Source organism: Aptenodytes forsteri, unplaced genomic scaffold (assembly GCF_000699145.1).
Source record: "Aptenodytes forsteri isolate BGI_AS27 unplaced genomic scaffold, ASM69914v1 Scaffold142, whole genome shotgun sequence".
Lineage (NCBI taxonomy): Eukaryota > Metazoa > Chordata > Aves > Sphenisciformes > Spheniscidae > Aptenodytes > Aptenodytes forsteri.
The window spans coordinates 3,313,955-3,340,887 of record NW_008794598.1 but is presented as its reverse complement, the minus strand read 5'-3'; the positions used below and the strand labels follow the sequence as shown (position 1 = coordinate 3,340,887).

General features: G+C 49.1%; 1 protein-coding gene across 7 annotated transcripts in view; it reads left to right on the top strand.

The window, feature by feature from the left end:
* NFASC (neurofascin) overlaps positions 1-26,933 on the top strand; it is a 55,070-nt gene that overhangs the window by 7,946 nt on the left and 20,191 nt on the right. For 3 of the 7 annotated variants that reach the window (XM_009272792.2, XM_009272790.2, XM_009272787.2), the window contains exons 7-22: positions 5,755-5,866; positions 6,526-6,710; positions 7,136-7,267; positions 7,581-7,724; positions 8,129-8,240; positions 8,339-8,505; positions 9,089-9,236; positions 9,870-9,994; positions 10,924-10,959; positions 11,763-11,864; positions 11,978-12,175; positions 13,159-13,229; positions 13,861-14,083; positions 19,781-19,903; positions 20,558-20,731; positions 22,713-22,727. In XM_009272792.2, coding sequence (XP_009271067.1) covers positions 5,755-5,866; positions 6,526-6,710; positions 7,136-7,267; positions 7,581-7,724; positions 8,129-8,240; positions 8,339-8,505; positions 9,089-9,236; positions 9,870-9,994; positions 10,924-10,959; positions 11,763-11,864; positions 11,978-12,175; positions 13,159-13,229; positions 13,861-14,083; positions 19,781-19,903; positions 20,558-20,731; positions 22,713-22,727 — 2,067 coding nt within the window. Of the gene's footprint in view, positions 1-611; positions 663-5,754; positions 5,867-6,525; positions 6,711-7,135; positions 7,268-7,580; positions 7,725-8,128; positions 8,241-8,338; positions 8,506-9,088; positions 9,237-9,869; positions 9,995-10,923; positions 10,960-11,762; positions 11,865-11,977; positions 12,176-13,158; positions 13,230-13,860; positions 14,084-16,216; positions 16,333-17,590; positions 17,796-19,780; positions 19,904-20,557; positions 20,732-22,712; positions 22,728-26,933 lie in introns of all 7 variants that reach the window. The other 4 variants (XM_009272786.2, XM_009272789.2, XM_009272788.2 and 1 more) reach the window with 4 other exon arrangements.

Genomic DNA, 26,933 nt, shown 5'->3' with positions numbered 1-26,933 from the left:
GTATTTTGCATGTGACACAATCTACTTTAATTACCTTGTAATCAAAAGGGATTTTACAGCAGATTATGCTTTTAGGGCCTAATTATTATTATTATTATTTTTATTTGTTCACCTTTGCCATGCCTTTCCGCATCATTACGCTGCTGCCTAGCTGTGTCCAACCTATGCTTTATGTTGGGAAAAAGTAGCCAGGATATGTTTCCCTCATAGTTATTCTTAACTGTATCAAGACAGTTGTAGAAACTGAGAGAAAAAGCATTTTTCTTCTCCAAATTGAACTGAATTTTTTTTCAAAGATACAACTGTCTTCATACCGAAGAGAAAAAACACTTCAAGGAAATGTTTGTGATACAATTTTCATACATTTATTTGTCTTCCCATCTCGTAGGAAGAAAACAGTCCTCTTTTCCTCTCCTTTATTGCTGTGTTATGTTGTTTCTCCTGGAAGGCAGCTGTGCTCAGAGTGCTTTTGTATCCCTGCTGTTGCCTGTCCGCGTTGCTCTTGTGTTTCGGGAAGTTATTTTGTTTTCTGTCCCCCGTCCCCCCGCACCGCCTGTCCCCCCGCCCGCTTTGTGGCACTCGATATGCTCACGGTCTTTTGTTTATTGCAGAGAAACCCCATAACGAAACGTCTTTACGAAATCACACTGACATGTACAGTGGTGAGTCAACGCTGGCTTCTGGAGACCTTCACGATTTAACCCCCCTCTGCCTAACCTGACTTATCTCCCGCGCTAACCGGGCAGCGAGCGGCTGCGTTCGCAGCATCGTCTGCCCTTCGTCTGTGCCCACGCACCCCTGTGTGTGCCCGTGTCCCCGTTCGTGGGTTGTAGCCTCAACTTTGCAAAACTGGGTGTGATGAAAGAGCCAAACAGCGACAAAATCCCCTCAAAGCTTCCACAAATTGAAATTATTGAGTTTTAAGCTAATTAACTGGATATGCGGAGCTCAGCTTGAGAGGCATTTGGATTAATAGGATCTGGCCCATGTGAAAAAGTCTGTGTGGCTGAGCGAGCCCAGCTTGCTTCCTCGCCGAAGACTTGGCTTGTCCTCAGCAAAGGCTCATGATTTAAAGATAAGACCCACCATCCCTCTTCTCTCTGTCTTCAGAAAGAGCATCTATTGTATTTGTGGCTAAACACAGGCAGTGACTGGGAGAAAAAAGAAGAGGGGGAAGGAAAAAAAAAGGAGTATTTGGTTTTCTCAAAAGCTGGGTGCTTTGCTTCTTTGTGGTGAGGTTGTACATGTGTTGGATGCTTTCACAAGGCTCTTGCCCTTTGTCTGGGCAGGGAGATTACCTCCGGAGCCCGCATTCACTGGGAGAAGCCTGTCCCAAACTCATAAATTATGCTTCAGACACAAAACCGCACGGCTCCCCGGGGCACAACCACTGCCCTGAGAATATATTGGAAGTGTCACGGATGTGACGGGATAATGTGGGCAGAGTTAGGCAGCAGCAGGGGTTTGTAGGGGAGCGGGGGAGAGGGGGCTGTTTGTGGGCGATGCTGAGAGCGCAGGCACTACCAGGGATGCGAATGCCTCGCCAAGGACCACCACAGAGTCTGATTGCCCCAGGGCCGGGCGCCGTCGTGGGCAGGATTTGCTTTCTGCCCCTCTTGCTGCTTACGGGGGCCGGAGTTGTGCCGGCAGCAGGGTGGGGACAGCCCCAGCGGTGCCCCGTGCTGGTCCCCGGCCGCACCCTACAGCAAAACCCTGCTCAGCTTCCCACCCAGAGCCACAGCTTGCTTTGTGCCTTGCACAACCCAGGGCACGTTTTCTTCTTCCACGGGGACTTCTGAGGACAAGGAGTGCTTTTGCCAGCTAAGAGCAGAGAGAGTTGGAGTGTGAGAAGAGGAGGATGTGCCAGGCGAGGGCACCGAGTTTGGTGTCCCCAGCAAGAGCCCTCTCGTGCCCGCGGGCAGCCCGGGCAGCCCTTCCCCGCCGAGGGAACCAGGGTGTTGGCACCTCACCGGCAGCCAGGAGTGGGAGGTTTCTGAGGGTGCTGGAGAGCTGTGGAAGGCTCAGCAGAAAAACCAGCCTCGGAGGAAGTGCTGGTGGTAGCAAATGGGCCGGGGGTAGTCTGAAAATATTTGTAGAAATGGCTCTAACAGGGGATTGCCAGCAAAATTAGCTTCAATGGGAACTGCATAAACTGCATCAGGCCTCAACTAGAGGCAAGCAGGAGGAGATGCCTCCCTCGCAGGCACGCAGGGCCAGGGACCAAAGAGAAATCCAGTGGCGAGCTCTCTTGTAAATATATCTTGCACCTCAGCAGCGTATACGATGTTTGCATTTCAAAGAGAATGCCTTCACGCTGGCTGGGCACCATTTCTGTGTTTGCAGCCCTCGCCGGATCAGGAGGGAAAGTCACTGTGGTGGTGGTGGGCTTCTTGATCTCCCACTGTATGTCTTTGTTCAAGGAAAAGGGACGCTTAATAGTCACTTGGTTAGGAAAATGAGATCTTATCTGCACAGTCTCATAGATTTCTCCAGATTTCTAGACATAGGTGCATAGGATAAACTGCCTGCTATTTGCATTATATGGATTATTTGCACTTAATGTCTCCCGGAACATTTTATGGGTCTAGTGGATTCAAAACACCCACTCACGCCCCTGTGCAAATCTGAGTTCCAAACCAGCAATTTCTTAATAGTTGATGAACTGGTGAAAAAATTCTTACCCTCAGCCCTTTTTTCTTTTGGCTAACCCCGTGTTTCTCCCTGGAATGATCTGTCTGGCCATACTGGCCACTGGAACCAGCTGCAGCAAAGCAAGGAGCCTTAGGGGCAGGGGAGTGGGGAAGAGGGACATCAGCCTCCCAAGTATTTTAGGTGTTCGGGAGACTTGGGGCTCTTGGACCCTGTACCTCGGGGTGCTGGTCCCTACGGTACGGGCTCAGGTCCAGAGGGAGCTGAGCTGGCAAAGGGCTCTGCAGAGCTTGCAGGGAATCTCGATGGGAAGGGCTACACGGGGACGGGCTGGGGGCGTGCGGCAAAGCAGCGGGAGGCTGCATGTTCCCTCCCCTGCCAGCCTGCGATGGATGTGCCCCAGCTCATCCCGGGGACGTGGGACCTGCTGGAGTGGACGTGGGGCACAAGCGGTTTGTGGGACACTTGTCTCAGACTGCACTCGAGGGCCAGGCTAATCGCGGGAGATGCAACCCTTCTCCCCACGGCTCGTAGCAGGTGCAGTGATTTCCCTGCTGCAAAGCTCAATTGCCTAGGCAAACTGTCTGCAGTCACGAAGGGAAAATGATCTAAAAGGATTAATTGAATATTTTATTAGCAGAAGTTTTTCACCTTTTTTAAAAAATTGAAATGAAAGTCTGATTTGTTCTTTTTTATTCTTTTTTTTATTATTATCTGATTTGTTCTTTTTTATTCTTTTTTTTTTTTATTTTGGCAAACCTGTGGGATGTTTTAAAGCTGGCTAGCTGTGCAGGAGGTGAACAGACGGGATTTGTCTGGATGTGCATATTCCTATTATCGCCTCCAAGTAGGACTGCAAGTTGATGTACAATTTTTAAATGCCGTCAGGTCAGGACTGCGGGGAGGGGGCACTTGGCTGCTCCGGGGTGAGAAGTGGCTGTTTCTGGGATATCCTGTTCACAGCTGAACTGGTCCAATCTCACAGAGGCGGGGACAACAGCAGCAATATAGTGGAAGCAGAGTCTATTTCTGAGTAGAAATAAATAGCCATGGGATTTATTTTTCCAGTTCTGTTCCATCCAAACAGATGAGTGAGATATTGCTATTTGTCTGACAGCTTCCAGCTGTAGCTGCTGCAAGTTCAGAGCTGGAACGGTACCTCTGCCTGAGAGAATTTCTGGCCGCTCCCATTATAAATAGCAAAATGCTTATTAGTAGTGCTGTACTAAGGCAAAAAGCTTATCAGCTATGCAGTGTTGTTGTTAGGTTTATTAAACAAGTGGATAGGATACTAATTTATCTCCCTTATTTTTAATTTTCATCATTAATATATGGCTCGTAAAATTTGGCTTGCACTGCTGCTTATCTCTTCTAGTTATGCCCCGGGCTCCTGAGCAAATGGGTTCATTGCGGGAGTGAAACGTACAGCCTGTTCAAACAGGCTGCAGACTGCTGGCTAATAAAAGCCAATATTGGCTTATAAAATAATATCCCACTCTCCTCATCACATGAGAAGAGAGAAGTTCACGAGTCTATAGGAGCTGCTGATAAATACCGGTTTTAAACCCAGCCGCTGGCTCTGTCATCCCCCCGCAGAGCCCCGGCATGGGCTGGCTGGTTTTAACCGGGAACGAGATCCCCTCCAGAAGCAGGCAAGCAAACAGCAGCGTGTGCCTGCCCAGAGAACCGGCCCTTCAGGATAAGGTCAAGATTTGCCTGCCCTGGTAATCCATTAATCAAATAATTGACTAACCCGCCGAGGAGCAGATACGGACCGGTAACCTGTGGGTGCGCGGGAGCGGTGGGATGCATGTGTGTGGCCACGCTCCGGCAGATGTGGAGTCGTTCCAAAGGCACGGTTTAACTCCTGGGGTTGGGTTTTTTTCCCCCTCGTGAGCCTGGGTCCCAGGCTTTCCCTAAGGCAGGCTGACGGGAACTCTATGAACAGCCCCCGCCCTCTCTCCCCTCCTTCTTCCCAGCTCTTTTCCCCTACCAGAGCTCAGGTGGAGGCTTCCCAAATAGACGTGGGCATCCCCAAAAGCCTCGTGGCGCTGGGCACGCCTGGCTGCCTCCTGCTCGCTGAACGAACGAAGCTTTCGGGGCGGCAGGAGGGGGCTTGGTCTGCACCCCAAGATCCTGCTCCTGCACCGGGATGGGCTCTCCCCACGGATCGCTTCGGTATTTGTAGTGACCCTGTGCCAACCCTGGCCATTCTGCTCCCTGTCCTAATCTCATAACCTCCGTCTCTGCTACTGCTGCTTTCAAGCCCATCTCATCCTGGTTTGTCCTCACTGATCTAGATCTAGTTTAATAATTCCACTTTTTAATGGAATTTATTCCATTAATAATTAATTTTTTCCCCTACAAAGAGACCTTCACTCTGTGTATCTGTAGAGAGTTGTCTTGTGTCTTCCCCTGGTTTCTCCAGTTAAACTTTCCTGTCCAGTCCTGAAATTTGTCATTTTGGCCACTAAATTGTTCCTTTCTAAAAGGCACTGTCCTCCCAGGCCCCGCAGCTCCTAGTAAGGGTGGGAAACCTCCTTGGTGCTGCTAGAGCCCCAGACAGCGCCGCGATCCTCCGTATTTCGGAGATCTCTGTGGCAAAGCGGCTCAGTTGTCCGAGTAAACCCTTCCTGTGCCCATTTGTTCCTTTTGTCCTTCATTACATGTTCTGACCATCAGTATTTCCAAGTCTCGTCTGATTTCAGCCCATTTCTTTGTGCTAGAGGCAGGGGTGGGCAGGAAAGGCGCTGCCCCGGCGGGAGCTGATGGTGCGGGGACTTTCCTGATGCACCATCCCCGCCGCCCAGCTCCCTCTGCCCATCCTCTGCTGCTTCTTTACCTCCCTGCCTGCCAAGCCTCCTCTCTCTACCCTTTTTTTTTTTTTTTTTAAACTTTAAAAATTACCTTGAGCCCCTCTCTACTTTCCAGGTACATTTCTGGGTGAGTTCAGTATCCCAGGCTTGGCCGGGAACTTGACAGCTTTCCCCCCGAAAACACCGTGTGTTTCTGGCCCTGTATGTGCCCTCCCCGTTGCCGCGGCAAAGGAGAGTTTAAAAGCACTTTTGTTTTGTTTGTTTGTTTTTTGTCTCCTGCTGATTTCAGCCCGAGGGATTACGGAAACAACCCCCAGCTTCATGTATCCCTACGGGACCTCAAGCAGTCAGATGGTGCTCAGAGGGGTGGACCTCTTGCTGGAGTGCATTGCTTCAGGAGTGTACGTACCGCTTCCCGGCCGGTGGAGATGGGGAGAGGGTGGTCCCTAGCCGTCCCCGGTGGGACGGCCTGGGACCAAGATGCTGAATCACCAGTGGAAATACCTCTGGCTACGAAAAGGCATCGTTCCCTTCCTTTTAACTGCTGTTAACAATACTCTCATAACTTACTTGAGGCATAAGAGCATGGCGCAAACAGGAGAACTGAGTTTTGCAGCACTGTTCAGAGAAGCAGGTGTCTTTGGATACTTGCTGTCCAAGGATAATTCCCCACTGGTTTGTCCTTAGAGCTATTTGCAAATCTCCTGGGTGCTCCTCACCACACTGTATAAACTGCGGGTGAGGACATTTGTGGTCCATGTGCCTGCAGAAGCATCCTGGCCTCGGGGTCAGACTTTGGCAGCGCTCCCGGGGCGTGCACACGCTGCCAGACCAGCGCTCTGCATCCCCAAGCACGAGGCGTGAGATGGACCCTGCTCCTGATCAGCTGGTGATGCTCGGGGTCCTGGTTTAGGGGCTGTGGTAGGAAGGAGGGCGGCCCAGCAGTTGGATCAGTCCTTATCCCTGGGTGTAAGTGGTTCCGAGTGCAGGATTATCAACTGTTTTCTTAGGAGTAATTTTCTTGTCTTGCAAAAGCCTTTATCTCCTCCCCTCTCCTTAGACCAGCACCAGACATCGTATGGTACAAGAAAGGAGGAGAGCTCCCAGCAGGCAAAACCAAGCTGGAAAACTTTAACAAGGCCCTCCGTATCTCCAACGTCTCTGAGGAAGACTCCGGGGAGTATTTCTGCTTGGCATCGAACAAGATGGGCAGCATCCGCCACACGATCTCGGTGAGAGTGAAGGGTACGTCATCTTTACCTTGCCATCTTTTTTACCTTCGTAACCAGGAGCTGAGGGGACGTGCACGGGAGGGGATGCTCTGATTTGTTGAAAGGGAGAGCGGGGCCTTTCTGCAGGGGCTGCCTCTGTGCTGTGTCCAGCCGTAGCTGCTTCTTGTCCAAACTGACCTCAAAGCAGCGTGAGACGTGATCTCAGCTGGCGTAACTCAGCAGAGCTTCGCTGATGTAAATGGCTGCGGTTTTGTGCAAAACAGGAGGATTGTGGCCAAAGAGGGGGGAAGAGGACTCTCCGCTCTCACTGTACCCAAGAAAGCCCACTCGAGAGGACACTGTTTTCATGTCTCAGTTCGGCGGTGTGCGGGCAGGGAGGGGATTTTGGATGAGGTAGCACTGCTGCGTTTATAACTGGTGCGTTGGCGTATTTTAAAGCTGCTCCATACTGGTTGGACGAACCCCAAAACCTCATTCTGGCCCCTGGCGAGGATGGCAGACTGGTGTGTCGAGCCAATGGGAACCCCAAGCCTGCGATACAGTGGCTGGTGAACGGCGAGCCTATAGAAGGTGAGCAAGGAAGAATCTGTACCTCCTTTACAAAAAACCTAGCCACGGATCTCGTGGCTGACCATGAGAGCCAGAGCTGCTGTCGGGGTGCCAGGCACCCCACTGAGCGGTGTGCGTGGGCTCCGGCATTGCAGCACATAAACCACCTGCTTGCCTGAGACAAGGCCAGTTGAACCGTGTCTTTGTAGGCTGGGGAGGTCACGTACCATCGTCTGGTTTTATCTGGGCTGAGATGGAAAGATGCATAGTGATACTGAGTGTCTTGTGCATTTTAATTTAAAATTTAATTTAAAGAGTGCTCTCTGTTTTGAAGCTTCTCCCCCCAACCCGAGCCGAGAGGTGGCTGGAGACACCATTGTATTTCGAGATACCCAGATTGGCAGCAGTGCCGTGTACCAATGCAACGCGTCCAACGAGCACGGCTACCTTCTCGCCAATGCCTTTGTCAGCGTCCTGGGTAAGTCCTTATGGAAGATGAACACCCTGTACTCAAGTTTTCCCTGCAAGAGTTCTCCATTTGCTTTCCTCTTTGTTGTTAGCTACTCTGAGGCTAATGCACAAAGGTACACGACCTCTGCAACCGGGCTTTGGAGCAGAAGTCCATTGCCACGGGCCTGCAAAGCCAGGCAAGGCTGAGCAAGTCCTGTTGGCGCTAAGATGTAAGCTGGTTCACGTAGCGAGGCTAGAAAGGGAAGGAGAGATGGGAGGGGAATGGAGAAGCTCTGCTGAGTCTTGAAAGTGCCAACAAGGAAGACTGAACCAAAAGAGAAGGAAGAGTGGATGAAAAGACTGGAAAGGGAGCAGCAGGCTGGAAACTGCTCTCTTTTCTTTCTCAATGGCTGTGATTTTTGCTGTTTGCAGACGTGCCTCCACGGATACTGGCCCCCCGCAATCAGCTCATCAAGGTGATTCAAAACAACAGGACCCGACTCGACTGCCCCTTCTTTGGCTCGCCGATCCCCACCCTGAGATGGTAAGAGCTGCAGCACGTCCCCTGCCAGTCCAGAGGGGTGGGAAGGGGAGGTTTCCTGCTCTTTCTTCCCTTACAATAGCACTTTGTCGTGTTGTGAGGTTTAAGAACGGCCAGGGGAACACGCTGGACGGAGGAAACTACAAGGCACATGAGAATGGGAGCTTGGAGATGAACATGGCTCGGAAGGAGGACCAGGGCATCTACACTTGTGTCGCTACCAACATCCTGGGTAAAGCGGAGGCCCAGGTTCGCCTGGAGGTCAAAGGTAGGGGCACGAAGGGCTCTAGGTCAAAATGGTCTCTTGGATCTCCTGAAACTTGCAGCAGAAATAATAATTTAGGTTAAGGAAGTGTTGGTTGTGCGCTCCAGCAGCCTGTCAGCAGGACAGGCGCTACGTAATTTGGAGCTGAAATCTGGAAAATGGTAGAGATTCCCTCCAATGTTGGAAAAAACCAAGGCTGTGGATACACTGAAGCTGTAGAAGGGCTTGGTGTGGATACTGAGCTGTGAGATGCCATAAGCAATGCAAAAAGAAATACAAAGTGTATATCAGGGTTAACTGATGGCAATAAAACATTTTCTGAATCAAGTTTCCACCGGGGCTTTCCCTGTTCAGCAAAACTGATTGCTGACTCAGAAAACTGGGTATTTTTTAAAGGGTCATGAATTAACGGCTTGTTAAATTAATTTATTTGCAAGCATTTGTATCAGAGACAGTTCACTATAGCAAGCTGGACAAACACTTGACGTGCATGCTTGTCCTTTCCAAGTAACACCGCTCTTCATTGAATTCCTGAGCGAAGACCCAGCAGTTTGGTGCCTAACGCTTGCTTTCTGACTTTGCGCAGACCCAACCAGGATTGTGAGAGGACCAGAAGATCAGGTGGTGAAGAGGGGCTCCATGCCTCGCCTCCACTGCCGTATAAAGCACGACCCTACGCTGAAACTCACCGTCACCTGGCTGAAAGATGATGCACCCCTGTACATTGGAAACAGGTCCGTCTTTAACAGCGTTGTGGGTCTTCTCTCCCAGAACTGTCGGACTTTTTACAGAACGTTTCAGGAGTCACCAGGGATAATAGGGATAAACGTCGAGTTCCCATCTAGGCCGTATTTGCTGTTCTTGATGCTTTTAATGTTACTAGCTGCTTCCAACAGACACTGCCTGGCAATTAAAATTGACTTACCAGTAAATCAAGACTTTGACTGTAGGTTTTATTTACAGATATTTTAGGACATCTTGATAAAACGGGTGGGTTAATAACAAGCTACTTCAAAATTAATCTTTATCTGCTGTGAGTGGTACAGTTGTAATTTCCTTTCCGTAGCTGACTCCCTTCTCGTGAAGTGAGATCTGATCGCAGGACACGAGCCGGTCAGAGGTCAGACTGTTTCCCTGAAAGTGTGATTATCCCAGATATATACCAGAGCACATTCACTGATTCCTTAGGAAATGAGGTTTCCAAGAATAACTCAACACATCCTTAGCTGATAAAATCTTCAGACCAGAGACGTACTCCTGTTCTGTTGGGCTTTTATATGTATTTTATCAGAGAACAGTTAGACCTCAATCCTGCTGCTTAATGTGCTTAAGCACAGTTGTGTGATTATCGTTTTCATCCCTTCAAGGATGAAGAAAGAAGATGATGGTCTGACAATATATGGCGTGGCTGAAAAGGACCAAGGGGATTACACCTGCATAGCTAGCACGGAGCTGGACAAGGACTCAGCTAAAGCGTACCTCACCGTACTAGGTAAAGCTGTCCTCCCGACGTACTGACGCAGAGCTAAGTGCTTTATTTTTAATTCAACAGACTGACTTCAAGGTCAGACTGAAAGGGTGATCTGTGATCACAGAATTGTCCTCTGAAGCAGAGATGCTCAGGGAGATGCTGGCAGAGCAATTGTTCCGTTGCGGCAGGACTCGGCAAGGACGTGCTGCCTCATCTCAGACTCAGGCAATGGCATTGAATTTGAGTCGAAGAAAACTTGCATTTGAGACCAAAAAAAAGAGTAGTTATTGCATACAGCTAAAAATATCCAAATGAGGATGTTGAAGCTCTGTGAGAACAGTCCTAAATTTGCAAGTGAATTTAACTGAATGTCAGGCTGCTGAGCAACACTGGAAACCCGGGGGTGAATGAGTCACCCCTAGCCTTGCAGGTCCCCTTTTCAATACAGGGAGAGACAAGCCTAAGCCCATTCCCCGTACCCGTTTATGTACACTGTGAGATCTACTTACAAAACACAGATTTGTCCATCCCTGCTCTTGGCCGCCACAGATCTTGCTGATGTGCTGCATTCAGGGGAGTGCCCCAACGTGCCAGTGCCGCTGGCATAGACCCGCAATGCCCTACAAAAGTCAGAGTGCAATGTGAATCCTGTATCCCTAATAATTTGACTGGGCTTGATTTATTTCCCTTCCTTTTCCCCTAATAGCTAATTAACTCTACATCAGGCTGATGTTTCCCCTTTGCTGTGTACTAGAAATACAAAGAAAGGTGTGCAGAGCGTGCCTGGGGGTCTCTAGGGAAGGACGTACCGACTCTGGTCCCCAGGCAGGATCGGATCCTTCTGAAATCTGTAACTGTGTGTGTAACTTTGTATTTGCCAGGTGCTCCTTTGGCCACCCAAGCTTAATGACTAAACTAACACCGTTAACAACCAATGTCTTACCTTGCAGCCGTCCCTGCTAACCGTTTGAGAGACTTACCGAAAGGTAATCATCACTAATTCATTGGGTTTATTTTATTTTGTTAATTGATTTTGTTTGGCCCTGCCAATAACGCCAACAGAAAATCTAGGTGTAGCGGTTGAAACAGCTGGGAGCTGATGCTTCCAAGTCCTGTCCATGTTGTCCTTGAAAACCCATCCAGATGGCCGTGGGTAGAAAGATCCTGTGTCACATCATTTCGTATCCCACAGCGCCAGTTCTTGAGTGAAAGAATCACCTTACCCCCGTACCTGGAAATGGCGAGCCCCGATGGGAGGAAAAAAAATCACATTGAATCCCTTGACCTTTACCTGGAAAGAAGTTATTACTGTTACTGTTATTGCATGAACTGGTTGTGTGCGACCGTGTGGGTTGTGACAAGATTAAGGAACCGGAATTGTGCCCAGAGCATTTCTAATAAGTATGTATTTTCATTGAGGCTTTGTGTGTTTTCTGTCCTATTTGTTTGCGTTTATTTTTTGGACAGCTGCGTGTAGTTTGTTGTCAGATCATATATCCCCCTGCTAAGCCACTATGTCGTGCTTCCACCACCAGATAACATCAGTTTTACAGGGAGCAGGTAGGGGTTCAAGGCAGGGCACAACTAGTACGTGAGCACATTTGTATTTAAAAAATTGCACTAGTCCACCAAGAGCTGCAGGACGTGAATCGTGCCACAGGGCACGTGTCCTCCCACGGGTCAGGACTAAGATGGCCAGGGCTTCCCCTCCTGGGAGAAGTGATGGGAACTGGGACTTCCAGCTCCTGGGACAATCCCAGCCTAGTTTGTCCCGTTACTTGGCCAACAGAACGACCTGACCGGCCCCGTGACTTGGAGCTGACAGACCTGGCCGAGAGGAGCGTGCGGCTGACGTGGATTCCCGGAGATGACAATAACAGCCCCATCACAGGTCAGCTGCCGGACCCTCTGCCCCGTATCCCTCCCGCTTTCTTCTGCACGGTGGAGGGAACACTTTCCTTGTGAGCTGAGCCCTTAACCCCACCTCTCTATCCTCTCCCCCAGACTACATTGTCCAGTTTGAGGAGGACCGGTTCCAACCTGGCATGTGGCATAACCACTCCAGGTACCCCGGGAGCGTCAACTCGGCCGTCCTGAGCCTCTCTCCTTACGTCAACTACCAGTTTCGGGTGATTGCAGTGAACGACGTGGGCAGCAGCCTGCCCAGCGTGCCCTCCGAACGATACCAGACCAACGGGGCACGTGAGTACTGTCCACCTGGTCCCTCTTGCCGTGGTGACTTGACGTTGTTCTTTAGCATCTGGCCACCACTCTCCGCGTAGGCTCTTCCCTCGTGGTGTATGATCACAGCTCCTGTAACAGAAACAGATTTACACAGGTGAGGGAATGAGCTGGTCCATGCATGTGCTGGTGGGGTGTAATTTTATACATCACATCCTCAAGCCTATGACTGATATTCTGCAGAGCAGCAAAACTCAAATGGAAAGATTTATGCAAAGGTCACTCCAGCAGAATCTGTTGAAGGGAAGCCTGGTTTTACCTTACCGAGAAGCTTTATAAAGAAAGTCTTTCATCCTTTCTGACCACAGGAAGCTCAGAAGCCTCTTGGAAAATTAGACTCAAGTGTAAACTGGCCACAAGCAAAAGGCATTTTGTTCCAAAATTGCTAATTCATTGCCCATTGCTAGAGCTGGCCAGGAGCCCCGATCGATGCAGGAGTAAAGTGTGCGCCAGTCCACGACCAAGACTCAGGTCTTCAGTTTGTGCGCCCAGTGCTTTGTACGTTGTAGAATACTTGGGAAAATTCATATGAGGAATTCACAAGACGCTTAGTAGTTTTGCTGCATTTCTTTATTTAACCATCGTAGAGATAATTCTGCAATATCTACTGGCATCTAGTGTTGGTTTTAGACATTACTCTTCTTGTTTCAGATTTCAAAAGTGTCAGACTCGGCTCCTGGGGTTGCTTCACAATGGCTGTCTTTCAAAGATTTAGGACGTTTTGGAAAAAAAAAAAGAGGCTCCTAAATAAATGGCCTGGTTTTCAAGAGTGCTGAGAGTCTCATGTTCCATTAACCCGAATGGGAACTTCTGGAAAAATCAGGCCATTAACTTCTGTCTTGAAAGTACTTTTGGCTTGCACGGTAAAGGTTTTTTTAACCACTCAAATGGTCATTTTTCAACATTACAAACTGCATTTTTTTTTTTTCCAATGTGAATTTCAGGTCCTGAAATTAACCCAACAGGAGTTCAAGGTGCAGGGACCCAAAAAAACAACATGGAGATAACCTGGACGGTGAGTTCTTCTTTGATGCTTGACAGCCACCCAGTGTCTTACCATTATGGTCACAGATGCTAAGATATCGAGAATTTGGCATCTCTAGCATGTGTGATGTACCACACAGAATACCATAACCTTAATGATCATAAAGGAAATAAAAAGCAGAAGATACATCTACAAGAGAGGCCGTTGTTAGTGCCTAGAAGAAGGTTTGTGATAAAACCAGTAATTTGTAACTATGTAAGCCAAAGAAAAGATGCTGGATCACAGATAGAGGTTAGGGAGGATGCTCAGAGTGTCTGATTCCTTAAGCAGTACATAGGGCTTACAGACCAGCTCTTGCTTTTCTTCGTGGACCAGCAGGTGTCATCCACAAATAAGCCAGCATCTGTAAGGAGGATAGAAATTGCAGTGGGAGTATGGACTGGAAAATAAGGATATGGTTCTTGGTCCTGCCTTGGGTCTGGAGGGCAAGGACTAGGTATGTCTCTCCCTGGGGACAAAAGTATTGACCTCCTTTGAGATTCACTGACGGAGCATGAAATAAGAACCAGCTGCTGAACAGAACCTTTTGGAGCTCCACGGCAGAGAAATACCATTGCTCTTTCTCCTTCTCACTTTCTTTTTCTGTTTTGGTCCATTTAAGCCTCTGAATGCAACTCAAGCTTATGGGCCCAACCTCAGGTACATCGTGAGATGGAGGCGAAGGGACCCCCGAGGGAGCTGGTACAATGAGACAGTGAAGACGCCGAGGCATGTCGTCTGGAACACACCCATCTACGTGCCCTACGAGATCAAAGTGCAGGCAGAGAACGACTTTGGTAGAGCACCAGAGCCTGACACTGTCATCGGCTATTCAGGGGAAGATTGTGAGTATTTTCTCAGCCTGAGATCGTAAGTGTTTCAGAAGGGCAGGATCCCACCCAAGGTCAGTGGGTTGGCACCTGTGCCCGGGACATGTTCGTAGCACTGCTTGATTTGGCACAAAAATCCAGTTCCAGGCATTGGAAGAAAGAGGCTTGGCCACTAGATTCTGTTCTGGGCTCTGCCTGCAGCTGCCTGCATGACCCAAGACACTTAGCCTCTCCCTTGCCCTCTGTAATACCCAGGTAACACTTTGAGTGTGGAAGACAGTGAGATGTCATTTAAGTTGAGCTCTGGCTGTATTCCAATAAACCGCATAAAATTTTTTGCCCCCGACATCTGTAGAGCACCGAGTTCACCTCGGATGAGAGGTGCTATGAATGGCCAGAAGGGCCTTGGTTCATCCTGGCCTGGATTCTTGTGCCTCTCTGATGAGGCCCCAGCTAAACCCCAGCTTGGGCTCCTGTTTGCAACACACCATTGGCTCAGCTTATCTTTCTTTAAAACTCTCCACCTGGTCACGCAGAACAGCGGCCAGCTTGTTTAACTCTCTTCTCACCTTCTTTCTGGGCTACTGGTATCACCTTCTGCGCCTGTAGCCTCCAAGACTCTGAACTATGATTATCCTTATCCTGTTAGGAGAATGTGGTTTGCTGCCAACAGCTTTATTTTTAAAGAAATACATATTAGTTCCTTGCATTGCAGCATCAGTGTGGTCCCTGGCTGTGTGACTTTAGAATTATCAAGAAGTAAGGTAGATAAGCCGGCTAACCATCCATGACTCTAGGCCTGAAGTCAAGGGGGCACAAACAGGGCACAGCAATTTCAAGAAAATCTGCAATCTTGGTGCTGAGATAGCACGCACGACACATCCTCCGACTGGGCGTCTTCTCCCAGAGGAGAGAGGGCACCGGGAAGGAAAATGGGCAGAAACGGTGGGAGTCAGGGTAAGAGCTGAGCACTGGAAGCAAAGCTGGACCTAGCTGAGAGGCTGTTACTGGAAAAGCTCCACAAGCACCTGACTGCACCGTCGCCTCTGCATTACCTGTCTGTGCACGACCAGGGTGTTTTGGTTTTTTTTTCCAGTTTCAGTTGAAAACTTGTGCAATAATTTTGAGTTTTGGGAGGATCTGAATGAGCCTGCACGTGTGTGCTTTACATGGAGGTAAACCAGGGAGACCAAAGCTCCCGTATCACAGCCCAGACACAAATGTGTTCCTGCCCGTATCCCAAGGGGTGGGACAAGTTAACAAAAAAACCCCCAAAACAAACAAAAAACCTAGTCCCTGCCCTGTCGTGTCTGAATTGCTTCACAGATAACTGCAGATTTCTACATACAAGCAGGTGGTTTGTAAAGAGGAGGTAAAAAACCCAGCTGGATCAACAGCGGGTTCTGGCCAAATTCAGATCAACAGACGTGGAAATAACAAGTAGTTTTGTAACTCTTGGGTCTAACGGTGCCCAGCCAGCTGCAGCAGGAGGGGGCCGGATTTGCCGGCAGCAGAGTCACGCTGTGCTACCCTTCACTCGGAGAGGGGGGTGAGCCAGACCCCTTCCTTGCTGCTAACGTGATCCCTTGCAGCAGCGTGTAGGAAGCCCTGCTATTAACTGGATCACGAATGTTCTCGTGACGGCTGGCTGAGTGAACTATGGGGGTATTTTTTCCCTCTTTCCTGTGGAAGCACTGCTAAAAAAAACAATAGTCAGCTTTTAAAGCATGCACGTGTCAGGGAGGAAGGGAGGGGGATGGAGGTAAGTGATGCTATTCTGTGTATTGGCACGGTCGTAGGGTCCGCTCACCCCAAACGAGGGCAGCCAGGAAGCTGAGAGTTGGCCTGTTGCTCCTGTCTTATGTTACCAAGTTTGGAAATCCTCAGAAATTGAATTTAAGGAGGCAGAAAAGGAGACGATTATCCCCATGAAAACGCTGCCGGCAGACAGGGCCGGCCGGGGTGCCAGCAGATGGCAGAGCCGGCGCGCAGGGCCGCTGCTCGCCCGGTTTGCAGCAGCCCGGCAATGCTGCGATGGGAAAACCATGGCAAGGGCGAGGGGGGCAGAGGGGCGTCCGTCTGTCTGTCTGACCTCCAGGGTACTGCTGGGTGCCTAACGTACACTCTGCTTTATCCCTGAACGCTCAGATCCCAAGGCTGCGCCTACAGATGTTAGGATAAGAGTTTTAAACAGCACTGCCATTGCTCTGACCTGGACCCGAGTGCACCTGGACACCATCCAGGGACAGCTCAAGGAGTACAGAGTGAGCAAAACCAAACCTCTTCGGCACTGACTATTAATACAGCTAACCTTCTCACAAGCCGAGGCGGCCCCGGTGATGGAGCTGCCTGCGATGGGGATGACAGAAAACTCTCCTCCGGCCATCAGGACCCTTTTGCCACGGCTGGGGTGCAGACCACAGGGGCTGAGCTCTGCTCTGGAGCAGCACCAGAAATGAAGGGCCTTGGTTTGCTCTTTGTGGTGCCTCGTTGGGGCTGGGGACATCTCCCCTTGCTCCCCCAGGGCTCGGTGCTGGGCTGGCCCTTCCCAGTGCCTGGCTGCAGGATCTGGGGTGCTCAGACAAAGCAAGTGGGGCTGCCCTTGTGCACCCAGAGAGGGACTCGGGGTGGTCCTGCCCATTCAGTGAGGTGTCTCCTGGCTCTAGAGCAGCCCAGAACCACAGGCTGGCTGGCTCTGGGGGGGGAATGACCTCAGATAGGTACAAACAGGCTAGTTTTTGTGTCATCCCCAAAGTACCTACACCGTCTTTTAATGACCACCAACCCCTGCAAAGCCTAAACCCAGCAGTTCGTACTAACTGGCAACTAAAGACAGCATGGATCCTGTTTGTTCATTTACTGCTAAAATACCGGTGTTTCTGTACAGAGGATAGACCCTGTTCAAAACAAGCAAAAGTCTGGACAGAGCCCCTTCAATCAGAGTTTAAGACGTTACCAAAAGCACGTGTCCTGCAAACAGTTATAACATTTCAAATCCAATAATCCGTTAGGCATAAAGCAAGCTCCCTGGGCACTGCTTTCATTTCTTCTGCCTCTGCTCTGTCATTCTGGTCTATTTTCTGAATGATTCTTATTTCTGCATGAAATAAGATTTACAGTCGGGGCTTCAAATGGGAGACTTTCCAAGTTCAGACTTTCCTTTGTGCCTGGACGCGTCCCACCTTTCCTTGTAGACAGCTGCGGTACTAATCCGGGTAGAAAGGGAGAATCACTTGACGCCTAGTGCTCGGGAGCCAGAAACAGCTCTTTGTAGTCTGGGCTTAGCTCGTTTTGCTCTGTGACCTTTGGTAAGCACTTAACCCCATGCTCAGCCTCCTCCTCAGGTAACACCACTGACCTGCCTCGCTGGGGGGATGTGGAGCTTCATTCATTGCTCTAAAAGGCTTCTGCAGCTGGGAGCTGCTCTTTGGAAAGGCAAAGTTTTGCTATGCTTTGTTAATGAAAAAAAAACAGTTGCACTTAAATGGGAACAGCTTCACTTGCCATGCATGTTTCTTGAAGGCCTATTTCTGGAGAGACAGTAGTTTGCTGAAGAACCTGTGGGTCTCCAAAAAACGGCAGTATGTGAGTTTTCCTGGAGACCGAAACCGGGGCATAGTGTCCCGGCTGTTTCCTTACAGCAACTACAAGCTTGAGATGGTTGTAACCAACGGGAGAGGAGATGGGCCACGCAGTGAAGTTAAGGAGTTCCCCACACCAGAAGGAGGTACGTTCCCGGGGGTGTTGTGCAGGCACCCGTCCCTCGGGCGCGTGCTGGGGAGAGGTTTGGGTGGTTCAGCTCTGCAGAGCGGACCGGGAGCTGCGCCGCTCTGCGGCAGAGCCACGATGCTGCTGAGGAGATGTGCTAGGGACAATTTTTAGCTGAGCCTGGGCAGCATCTTCTGGGCAGCATCACTGTCACACGGCACTGCTGTATGCCTTCATCACCGCGGGGTAGGTGACATCTCTGCAGCTACACCTAGAGCTAACTACTGGCACTGTCTCATCAATCTAAAAAAATCCCCTTCAGGTACTTTGAACACATCAGCAAGTAGCTCTTAGGCTGAACAAGAGAAATGTTTGCAAAGCCTCTTCAGAGGCGCAGCACCGTGCCCTTGATTTGCTGCCTGACCTGCAAATGTCACCTCACCTCCCTGTGCTCCGGGTCGGTGAAATGGGAGTGAACGTATTCATCTTGCTCAGTAAAAGGCAGTAAAATCTCTAAGACCTAAGCACTTTTGTTCTGAAAGGATGTCACTAATACCCCTGTCAGGCTTTTAAGGCAAGAGCGCCTCATTCTTCCGTTTAAAGAGCTTGTGTCAAGGATGAACTTGAGATTTTAATTTTCTTGCTGTCACAGGAGCTATTTATAGACACGCCAATAACTTTTTGTTGGAGCTGCACTTTCAGCGGCTGGCAATGAATCTTCCTATAGCACAGATGTTTTTGGCACGGTGTGTTACAAAAATGCAAGAGGAGAAAACAGTAGAGGCTGGAAGCAAATCCTGTCTCAACTAACACAAAATACCGTGAGGTCTTCTTCCTCTTTCTCTTCATCCTATTCCTGCTGTACAAGAACAGCATCTCTCAGTCCTGTCTCTTTCTTCCTTAACATTTTCTTGGATGCTGTCACCATCTTCTAAGGATTTTCAATCGACCAGCCATAAATTAGGCTTGTTTAAAGAGAGAGGACTCTGGTCCAGTCAGGCAGTTTTGCAGTCAGGTGCACTTTGAGCTGCTTACCTTTGTGCTAGAGGCACGGAGCATTTGGGGTAGCTCTATGCATACGTGGGCGGCATTGATTGAAACAATTATAGCAGATTATACTCTCGTCATAAGTAAACTGCTGATTTGTCTTTTCCTATACCACTAAGCGATTTTATTGACTATATGTTGATGTTTAGGGGATTGAATGATATTCTGCAAAACGTCTGTTTAAAAAAATAAATCGCTAACCTCAGATCAGAGCGCCAAGTTCTTTCCCCAGTCAAGACACCGCAATTATGAGTAAACCAGGAGAATAATTTAATTCAAGAATGTATAATGCTTTCCTTCCTTTACTAGCTTTGAATAAGCAGTCATAAACGCAGCCATTCCTCAGGGTAAGACCACTGTATACGTGCACCAGCTCCCTGTTACAGATCTCTAGACACATTAATAACACAAGGATGCTTTGCAATAAGAGAAGCTGCTATACTATTTTTCACCATTCCGACGGATAAATAGATGAGATGTAAATGTTGGGCTGGATGGGGGCTGTAAACAAGACCAGTAAAGTATGCGTACAACATACAGAAGTGGGACCTGAACTGTGTCGCAGCTCCGCTGCACGGCTGTAGCATCTTTTGCGGGTGCCTCACCGAGCTGTGCGCTGGAGGGCAGCGGTACCCAGCGAGCGCAGGGCAGCACAGGCACGGTGCTGCCGGGGCTGGGGTTGCATGCAGAGCTGCTCTGGTTTCTGCTCCCTGCATACACGCTGCTGAAATCCCTGGGCTGGCGCATGGTTTCTGGCACAGATTCTTGTTCAATTGGTTTCTGACCTTCAGAGAGTGTTTGTGTGTGTGTGTGTGTGTGTGTTATCTGCGTGTGTGTGTATTTATGAGTGTCTTGAGTGTATCAGTCAGCCTGCCATGTATACAGTATTGTAAGGTATGTTATCTCGTATGTTTTTTCTTCTTTCCCTCTCCTTCCTGGTCCCGTCCTCCTCCCAAGTGCCCAGCTCCCCCAGGTATTTAAGAATCCGACAGCCAAATCTGGAAAGCATCAATCTGGAGTGGGATCAGCCAGAGCATCCCAACGGAGTCCTCACAGGATACAACCTTAGATATCAAGCCTGTACGTTCCACATGTTATCTTCTTAGTGATAATAATTAAGTCATTACATATTTTCCTTGCTGCTAAATTACCTCCTCACCTAGCACAGAAAGCTCTCTGTAAGGAACTGGAGACTTTCCTCACAAGATGAGACGCGCCGGTGTTGGAGAGGAGTCCTGGAGCAGTGCTGGGCAGCTGCGGTTAACCAGGGAGGGTGGCGGGTGCTCAGCAGTTCTCCAGACTCGACCACTGGAGGGAAATAACTTTGATCTCTGATTTAGAAAGACCTTTAAGTGCAGTCCGAGTAGTTTATGATGTGCTCACTCAAACATAAGCTCCTGGCTACGTAAGAAATGCTGTCCGGAGTGCAGCACGCTCTGCAGAGCCCAGCACGGTGCCTGGGGCAGTACAGCCTTCTCTGCTTGAGACCTTGGCGCTTGTGCTATGCCCTTCCTTGACCACCTACACAACCCCGAGTGTCCCCGCTAGCATGTCCCCCAGCCAGTAAGTCACCAGTTGCCCTAGACGAAGTGTATTTAACAGCAGCTATAGCTCTGAGCACGCGTGGCCCCACACCAACTGCCAGTCGGTCCTAGGGGAGAGGTGACGAGGTAAACAGCACAGCGTATTTCTGAAAGAAGGCTGAAGCCACCACGACCTGCCTTTCCTCCCCAGTTAACGGATCCAAAACGGGCCGAACCCTGGTAGAGAACTTCTCTCCCAATCAGACAAGGTTCACCCTGCAGAGGACAGACCCCATCTCGCGCTATCGCTTCTTCCTGCGCGCACGGACCCAGGTGGGAGAAGGAGAAACCATAGTGGAGGAGTCGCCAGCCTTGCTGAACGAAGGTATGTGCAGCAGCAACAGCTTCTGGCTTTGCTGAGGGGTTAGGGAGGTGATGGTACATGTATCACCCAAAAACTGCAGGTCAGAGAATCAGGTGGTCCACAGAGCAACCAGTACAAGATAGTAACTGGTGCACAGCTACTATCTGCTGCAGAGTTAGATAGGTGACTGACCAGGACCGAATACTGCAGCAGAAACGCTATGGCGGTGACTGGGGGGACTGTCCTGTGCTCTCGGGAACCATCTTGCAAAAGGTGAAGCTCTAATCTGCCCCTCTGCAGTCTCTGTACAAGCTAAATAAGGGGCAGATGTGGGTGATTTTTACGTGGCTCGAAGGGGGGGCAGCAGCTGCATCCTCCAGGGCAGTGAACCCCAGGCAGGGGCTACGGTGCCACGTCCCTGTCACCCCATAACCAGCAGCTGACCTGACCCTCCAAAGCAAAGCCCTAACTCCCGGATTCATAATAAGATAAAATGCCCATTGTGGGTCATTCATCAAAATAAGTGAAAGTTCAGGAGCCCTGAGGGAACTCGGGGAGACAAAAGCTGGCTCTTTTCTTTCTTTAGCATTTGCTAAAAGACCTATGATTTGGTTAGCGCTCTGATTTAATGGGGTTTTTGTCTCCTTTCCTCCATCTCCCCCTCCTCAACTAATGGCTCTGAGTAGGAAAAGTAATTCCTACTGATGACCCAGTGGAAACGAAATGCTTCCTGACACCTCTTAGATGGGCTCCAGCATCGCTAATTGACGTGACAGGATGGGAGATGGGGCTGCATATGCTATGGGGAAAAAAAAATCAGCTAAGTTACACCCTGGCAAACACGAGAGGGGGCATGTCATTGCTTTAAAAAGGAGCTTTGCTGAACAAACTGTTAGAGCACGGGGATCGGATTGAAGTTGTCGGTGCTGATAGACAATAGTTCTAGTTGTTTCATACACATTTGCTTTACTGGGTTTGTTTCTGTATGCTGATAACAGCGACTGTTAGGAGAGCACAGCTAAAAGAAAACAAAAGAAAAAAATTAGCCATAACCAACGGCTGTTGTATATTGCTGAACTGATTTGTATCAGGAAATAGCAGGTACAGCGTACGCCAGCGTGACAAGGTAAGGTTCCCTGTCCACGGGGTCGGGGATGCGGAGGGGCAGTGGCACCCAGTGCTCCCCGGCTGCCCCTGCCGAAGGGACGAGCTGCTGCCACTTAGCAAAAGGACAAAGCGTTGGCCGTTAAGCAGCAAGAAAAATTAGAGAGTCAAATCCCAGTCTGAACTTAGAGAAATATGGCAAAGTTTGAGGCCCTGAGGTACACCGTGACAGAGGCAAGTTCTGCTAATGACAGGCACGTAAGTACCATTAGCAGCATTAAACGCCCACTTTGATATGAAGGTATCCGCTGTAAAGCTATGCGAAAGACGAGTTTGGAATTAAAAAAAAAAAAGCAGATTAAGAAAATTAAACCCATTAACGCATTCAGAGGTTGTTTTCTGCTTGCCAGACTCATTCACTGAGAAGTTTAAATAAAATACATCTCTCTGATGTTCTGCACCACGGGCTCCAACCCACACAAGGCAGGACGAGCACTGATGTTAGAATTACACTAGAAAAGAAACCAAGGTGAAATTCAGAGTGTCAAAACTGGTCCTTGCTGGGATTAGATATAAGCACCTGCTTAAACACTTAATCGGCACCACTGGCATCTCTGCCGCGGAGCTGGTGTGTGTTTAACCGGTAATCTCCATCTCCAAGGGGACGTGCCTGCTCTCTCTGCCCTGTGCAAGTGGCTCTGATGCACAGGAGGGTGACAGGTTGTAGCTAATGCATTTATTCCCTCTCTCTCTCAAGTCTCTGGTGACTGTGTGCAAGTGGTCCCAAGTCTCTTGTTGGTGTGTTCTGGTTGTTTTATATATTCCTCTGTTTTCTCTTCCCTTCTCTTCTATGCTCTCTTCGTATTCCCCTCTCTATCCTTGGCGCTGCCCTCTGAAGCCACGCCAACCCCAGGTACCGTACCAGCCGGAGGAGGTAACAGGCATGGGGCAAGGCTCACTCCACCATCGCTCGGGTGTGCTGGCAATTAAGCATGCACTCCATTAACCCTTTCAATGGGAAGGTGAAGTGTCAGGAGTCTAAATTGGACGTATGAAACGACAGCAGGTAAAACGAAGCCCCACAGGCAGCAGGGACTAGGGCAGGCTCCATGGGGGGGTCTGCAAAGATTAAAATATCTCTGAGCGGGGCTTAACAGCCCCCCAGATGCCTAATGATAGCCAAACCCACCAAACGCTGCAGCTGCCACAGACTGTACAAGCAAAAATGAGAATCATATTGCCCTATTAAAGAGGTTTCTTAATCCCAGGTCTGCACAAAGCCCTCTCCCTTTTTAAGCCTCAACATCCCTGCCCTGTGAAATACAGAGGAACATTTACCAGCCCTCCCCGACTCACTGGTGCCTGCCTGTGCTGTGCTCTGCCCTGCAGTATTTAAGCTGCATGTTTACACCCAGGAGCCTGCAATATTGCTGCTGGAGCAGCTGCCTCCCTTGGCCACGCAGATCTGTGCGTGGGGAGACCACACGCCACACACCTCCCCGTGGTTCTTTTAGGGCTGCCAGGGCTTTCGTACAGGAGAATCCTTTTGTTCCCAGGTGCCCATTGAAAGGGTTAAGGACGATGTTTGTGCCACAGCTGTGCATGTCTGCATGCGAGGCTATTGCTGGCTTTGCCCTCGATTGCGAATTTCTGCAGCAGCATTGAAGCAGAGAGAAACCTTTTCTTGTAACAGGGCGGGGGGGCAGCATCTCTATCTGCTTTCAAGGAAACCCAAATCCTCGGTTACCCAGTGTCAACCCCGCAAAGTCCAAAGCATAAGCACAACTTCTGGTTGCCCAAAGAAGGACACCCACCTCTTACAAAAGCTGCAGACATGACCTTCCCCCCCTCTGCCCCTTCGAGCCAATATTTCAGCAGCGGGGACAGCCCCGTGACCAAGCTCAGAAGGGGGCGAGCAGCGGTGCTAGGGAGTGCAGCCAGCCAAAACGCACCCCGAATGCTGCAGAAAAGCTTTCGGTCTGGAGCACCAGCACTCATTTGCCCTGCACCAAGGGCTCTGTAAGAGGTCATGCTTTGCCTTTGCTGGACACAGCCCCGGGGCTGCCGGGCCTTCCCAAGGACAAACAGCTTCTTCGGGAAGACTCTTCCCAAGTGATACAAGTGCAGGACCTGCTCTCTGCACCTGTAGGTTTTGCTTTCCTACCTCATAGATGTTTCCCCTCCTTTTATTTTGTTGCAGTGATGTCTCTCTACCCAATATTATTTTGTGGTTTTTTTTTTTCCTTTCTGAATAGATGCCAATCTTTTTCTTATTATATTTTCTCTTCCTAAAAAAAAAAAAAAAAAAAAGCAAAAAGGGGGTAACAGATTGGTCTGCTTCGGGTGGTGGCAAACTGAAAGCGGACGTAACCTTTTGGCTTAGAGGATCTCTATCCTCTGAGCCCGGGAGGGCTGTTTTGCTGCTATAGCTCGTACTTCGGCCAGGGTTTAGCTTATCCACAAGAATCTGGATTTTCTTTGTGGATCAGGATCACCCCCTTAAAGTACTTTTCTACTTGTAGTGGCTATTGCTGAACTTTGAAAAGACAACGTGATCTCTTTATCCTTCCAGCATCATATCGTTTCGGGCATAATTTCTTATACCACTGGAAGCTAGATGAATGAATTGCCGTTTAAAGGATAATTCTACAACAGAGCCCACTGGTTCCCCCCCACCCCTCTATTTTTTACCTTCTGCTAGGAGAAACAGTAAAGCAAAAAGATAGGCCAGAGCTGAAAGACGTCTAAGAGTTAGTAACTGGAATAGTAGGTCGTTAAGCGCTAACTCAGCCGCATCCACAGCTTCCTCCCCGTGCTACACTTCAGCGAGAGAAATCAAGGCAGTGTAAGCCATGGCAAGATCCAGCGCACATCTTTGTCTTGCTCGTGAGCTGGATGTCATTTCTCGTTAGGACACGGGGCGGGTGCGGGAGCCGTTACACAATTCCAGCGGTGTTTGTCCCGAGAGGCTGTTTCTCTTCCTAACAAGTACGGGGTTCGAGTGAAATACTGGTTGACCTTTCTCGGAAGATTTACCTCCGCTCAGTGACCTAGATTTTGTAGATCTTTATGGATTCACAGCGAAAGTTGTCTTAAATTGCAGTAAAAAGCTCTTTGCCATGGGCTGCTGGCACTAAAAAAAATAAAAAGGTCTTTTTTTTTTCCAGGGGTAACCTTACGTATATAGAGGGTCATAGCTGTTTTGTGTGCGTATGAGAAACTGGACCAGCTTGATAAAATCAAAGTGAAGTGCAGGGACTTTCCCTTAGGAAAGGCTTTACCTTTCCTAAGCCAGATCTGGACAAAGGGAGAGGTGACATGAGAAAAGAGCGGACATCTAAAAAGGGCTCTCATTTGTGCTATGAATGAGAAAAAATCAAAACTGGATCCTATACTACCCGTGTGTACGGAGAAACTTCATCAGGGACCATAAAGAGTATTGGTCTTAGACTTTAAGGAAAAAAAACATTGACGTTTCTCTGTTCCCTTCTTGTCTCTCCATAATTAGGAATTGGAGGAGAAAGATCCTATTGTTCATTTTAGAAATGGACAGTGGTAGAAGTGAATGAGAAAAAATCAAAACTGGATCCTATACTACCCGTGTGTACGGAGAAACTTCATCAGGGACCATAAAGAGTATTGGTCTTAGACTTTAAGGAAAAAAAACATTGACGTTTCTCTGTTCCCTTCTTGTCTCTCCATAATTAGGAATTGGAGGAGAAAGATCCTATTGTTCATTTTAGAAATGGACAGCGGTAGAAACAGAGAGAACTGCTGACCCCTCTCTTTTAGAGGCTGCTCAATCGCTCCTTTCTATTCTTGAATTTCTTATAGCTATCATCAGATTTGGAACACTTTCTGGTAAAGACTTTACGATTTCCTTCTGTTGTTAAAAACTGGGAGAGGGAGAGAAGAAAAAAAAAATCTCTGAAAATGTATTTGGCTAATCATCAAAATTCATGAAAAATTAATCAAATTTCTCCAAGCCTAATTATTTTGTAGACACACCCAAGGGAAAGCTGTTACTACAGCCTAACAAGACATTAAAAGCACCTTTAAATAATTAAAGAGCAGTATGGATGTGTATTGTTTCCTGTATTTTGCAAAAAAACGTGCAACTACTCCCTGAACTGCTACACTACTCGGAGCGGGACTCGAGTCCCTCTCTTAAGAGGCTCCCTCTTTAAATATCCCCCTTTTGCTTTTATGATTCTTCCTCTCAGCTTTTTTTTTTTTCCTAATCTGAGCCTCACACAGTTTTTGTGCAAGGTTTGGGCTCCTTCTTCCTGGCCCATTCACGGTCACAGGAGCCGAGCTGCAGCAAAGAGCACGGCCGTCCTGCTGCAAGCATCTCTCTCGTTACTTAGCCTATTAATTGCTACAGCCAGACCGCTGCATCCCCTGTCCATTATAACAGCAATCTCCTCCCCACCGTGCCCCTCGGTCTCCATTACCTGAAAGGGTAATGCATCTTGCAGACAGAAAAAGCAATCTCTGCCTTGCAAAGATGGGGCCTATTAATGAGCGGAATGGTCGTTTAGATGTTTCCAGGAAGATGGGCTAGGCTAAGGTGGGAGCAAGAGAATGGGAATTGCTGTCGCTGGCTTTTCCTCTGGGTTTCCTGGGTGTACTGGGGCAATTTCAAGCCTGCTTGAAACACTGGTTTTCAGGGTGCTGCTCTGCCCTGCAATTGGGAAAGCGGCAGCCCCTTCTCTGCACCGTCTCCTGCTTTCGGGGGGGGGTGGTGGTGGTGGAATTTTTTCCCCATCACACAAATGCCAGATGCTCGGTCCGGTACCTAAACTTGAGGCAACTGTTGTCAAAGCCCTTGAGTGAAACCTCACGTTGGGAATGCAGAAAAATAAATTCAGCTACTCTGCAAAGCTCAGAAACGTTATACTTGATGAAGTATTGCAACCACATTTTTAGGAGGATATGTGTGATTTCTAGATTTTCAAAACGAGCAGTTCTGGAAATGCCAGCCTGGGCCTCCATCTCCCCCGGTCCCCCCTTCTGCGGCCAGGAGCAGTGATCTGTCACTCCTTAATTAGCCCCGACATGGTGGGCAGCGAGCGGGGGACCCCAGTCCTGGGGAAGGAGGGCCACGGCCCCACGCAGG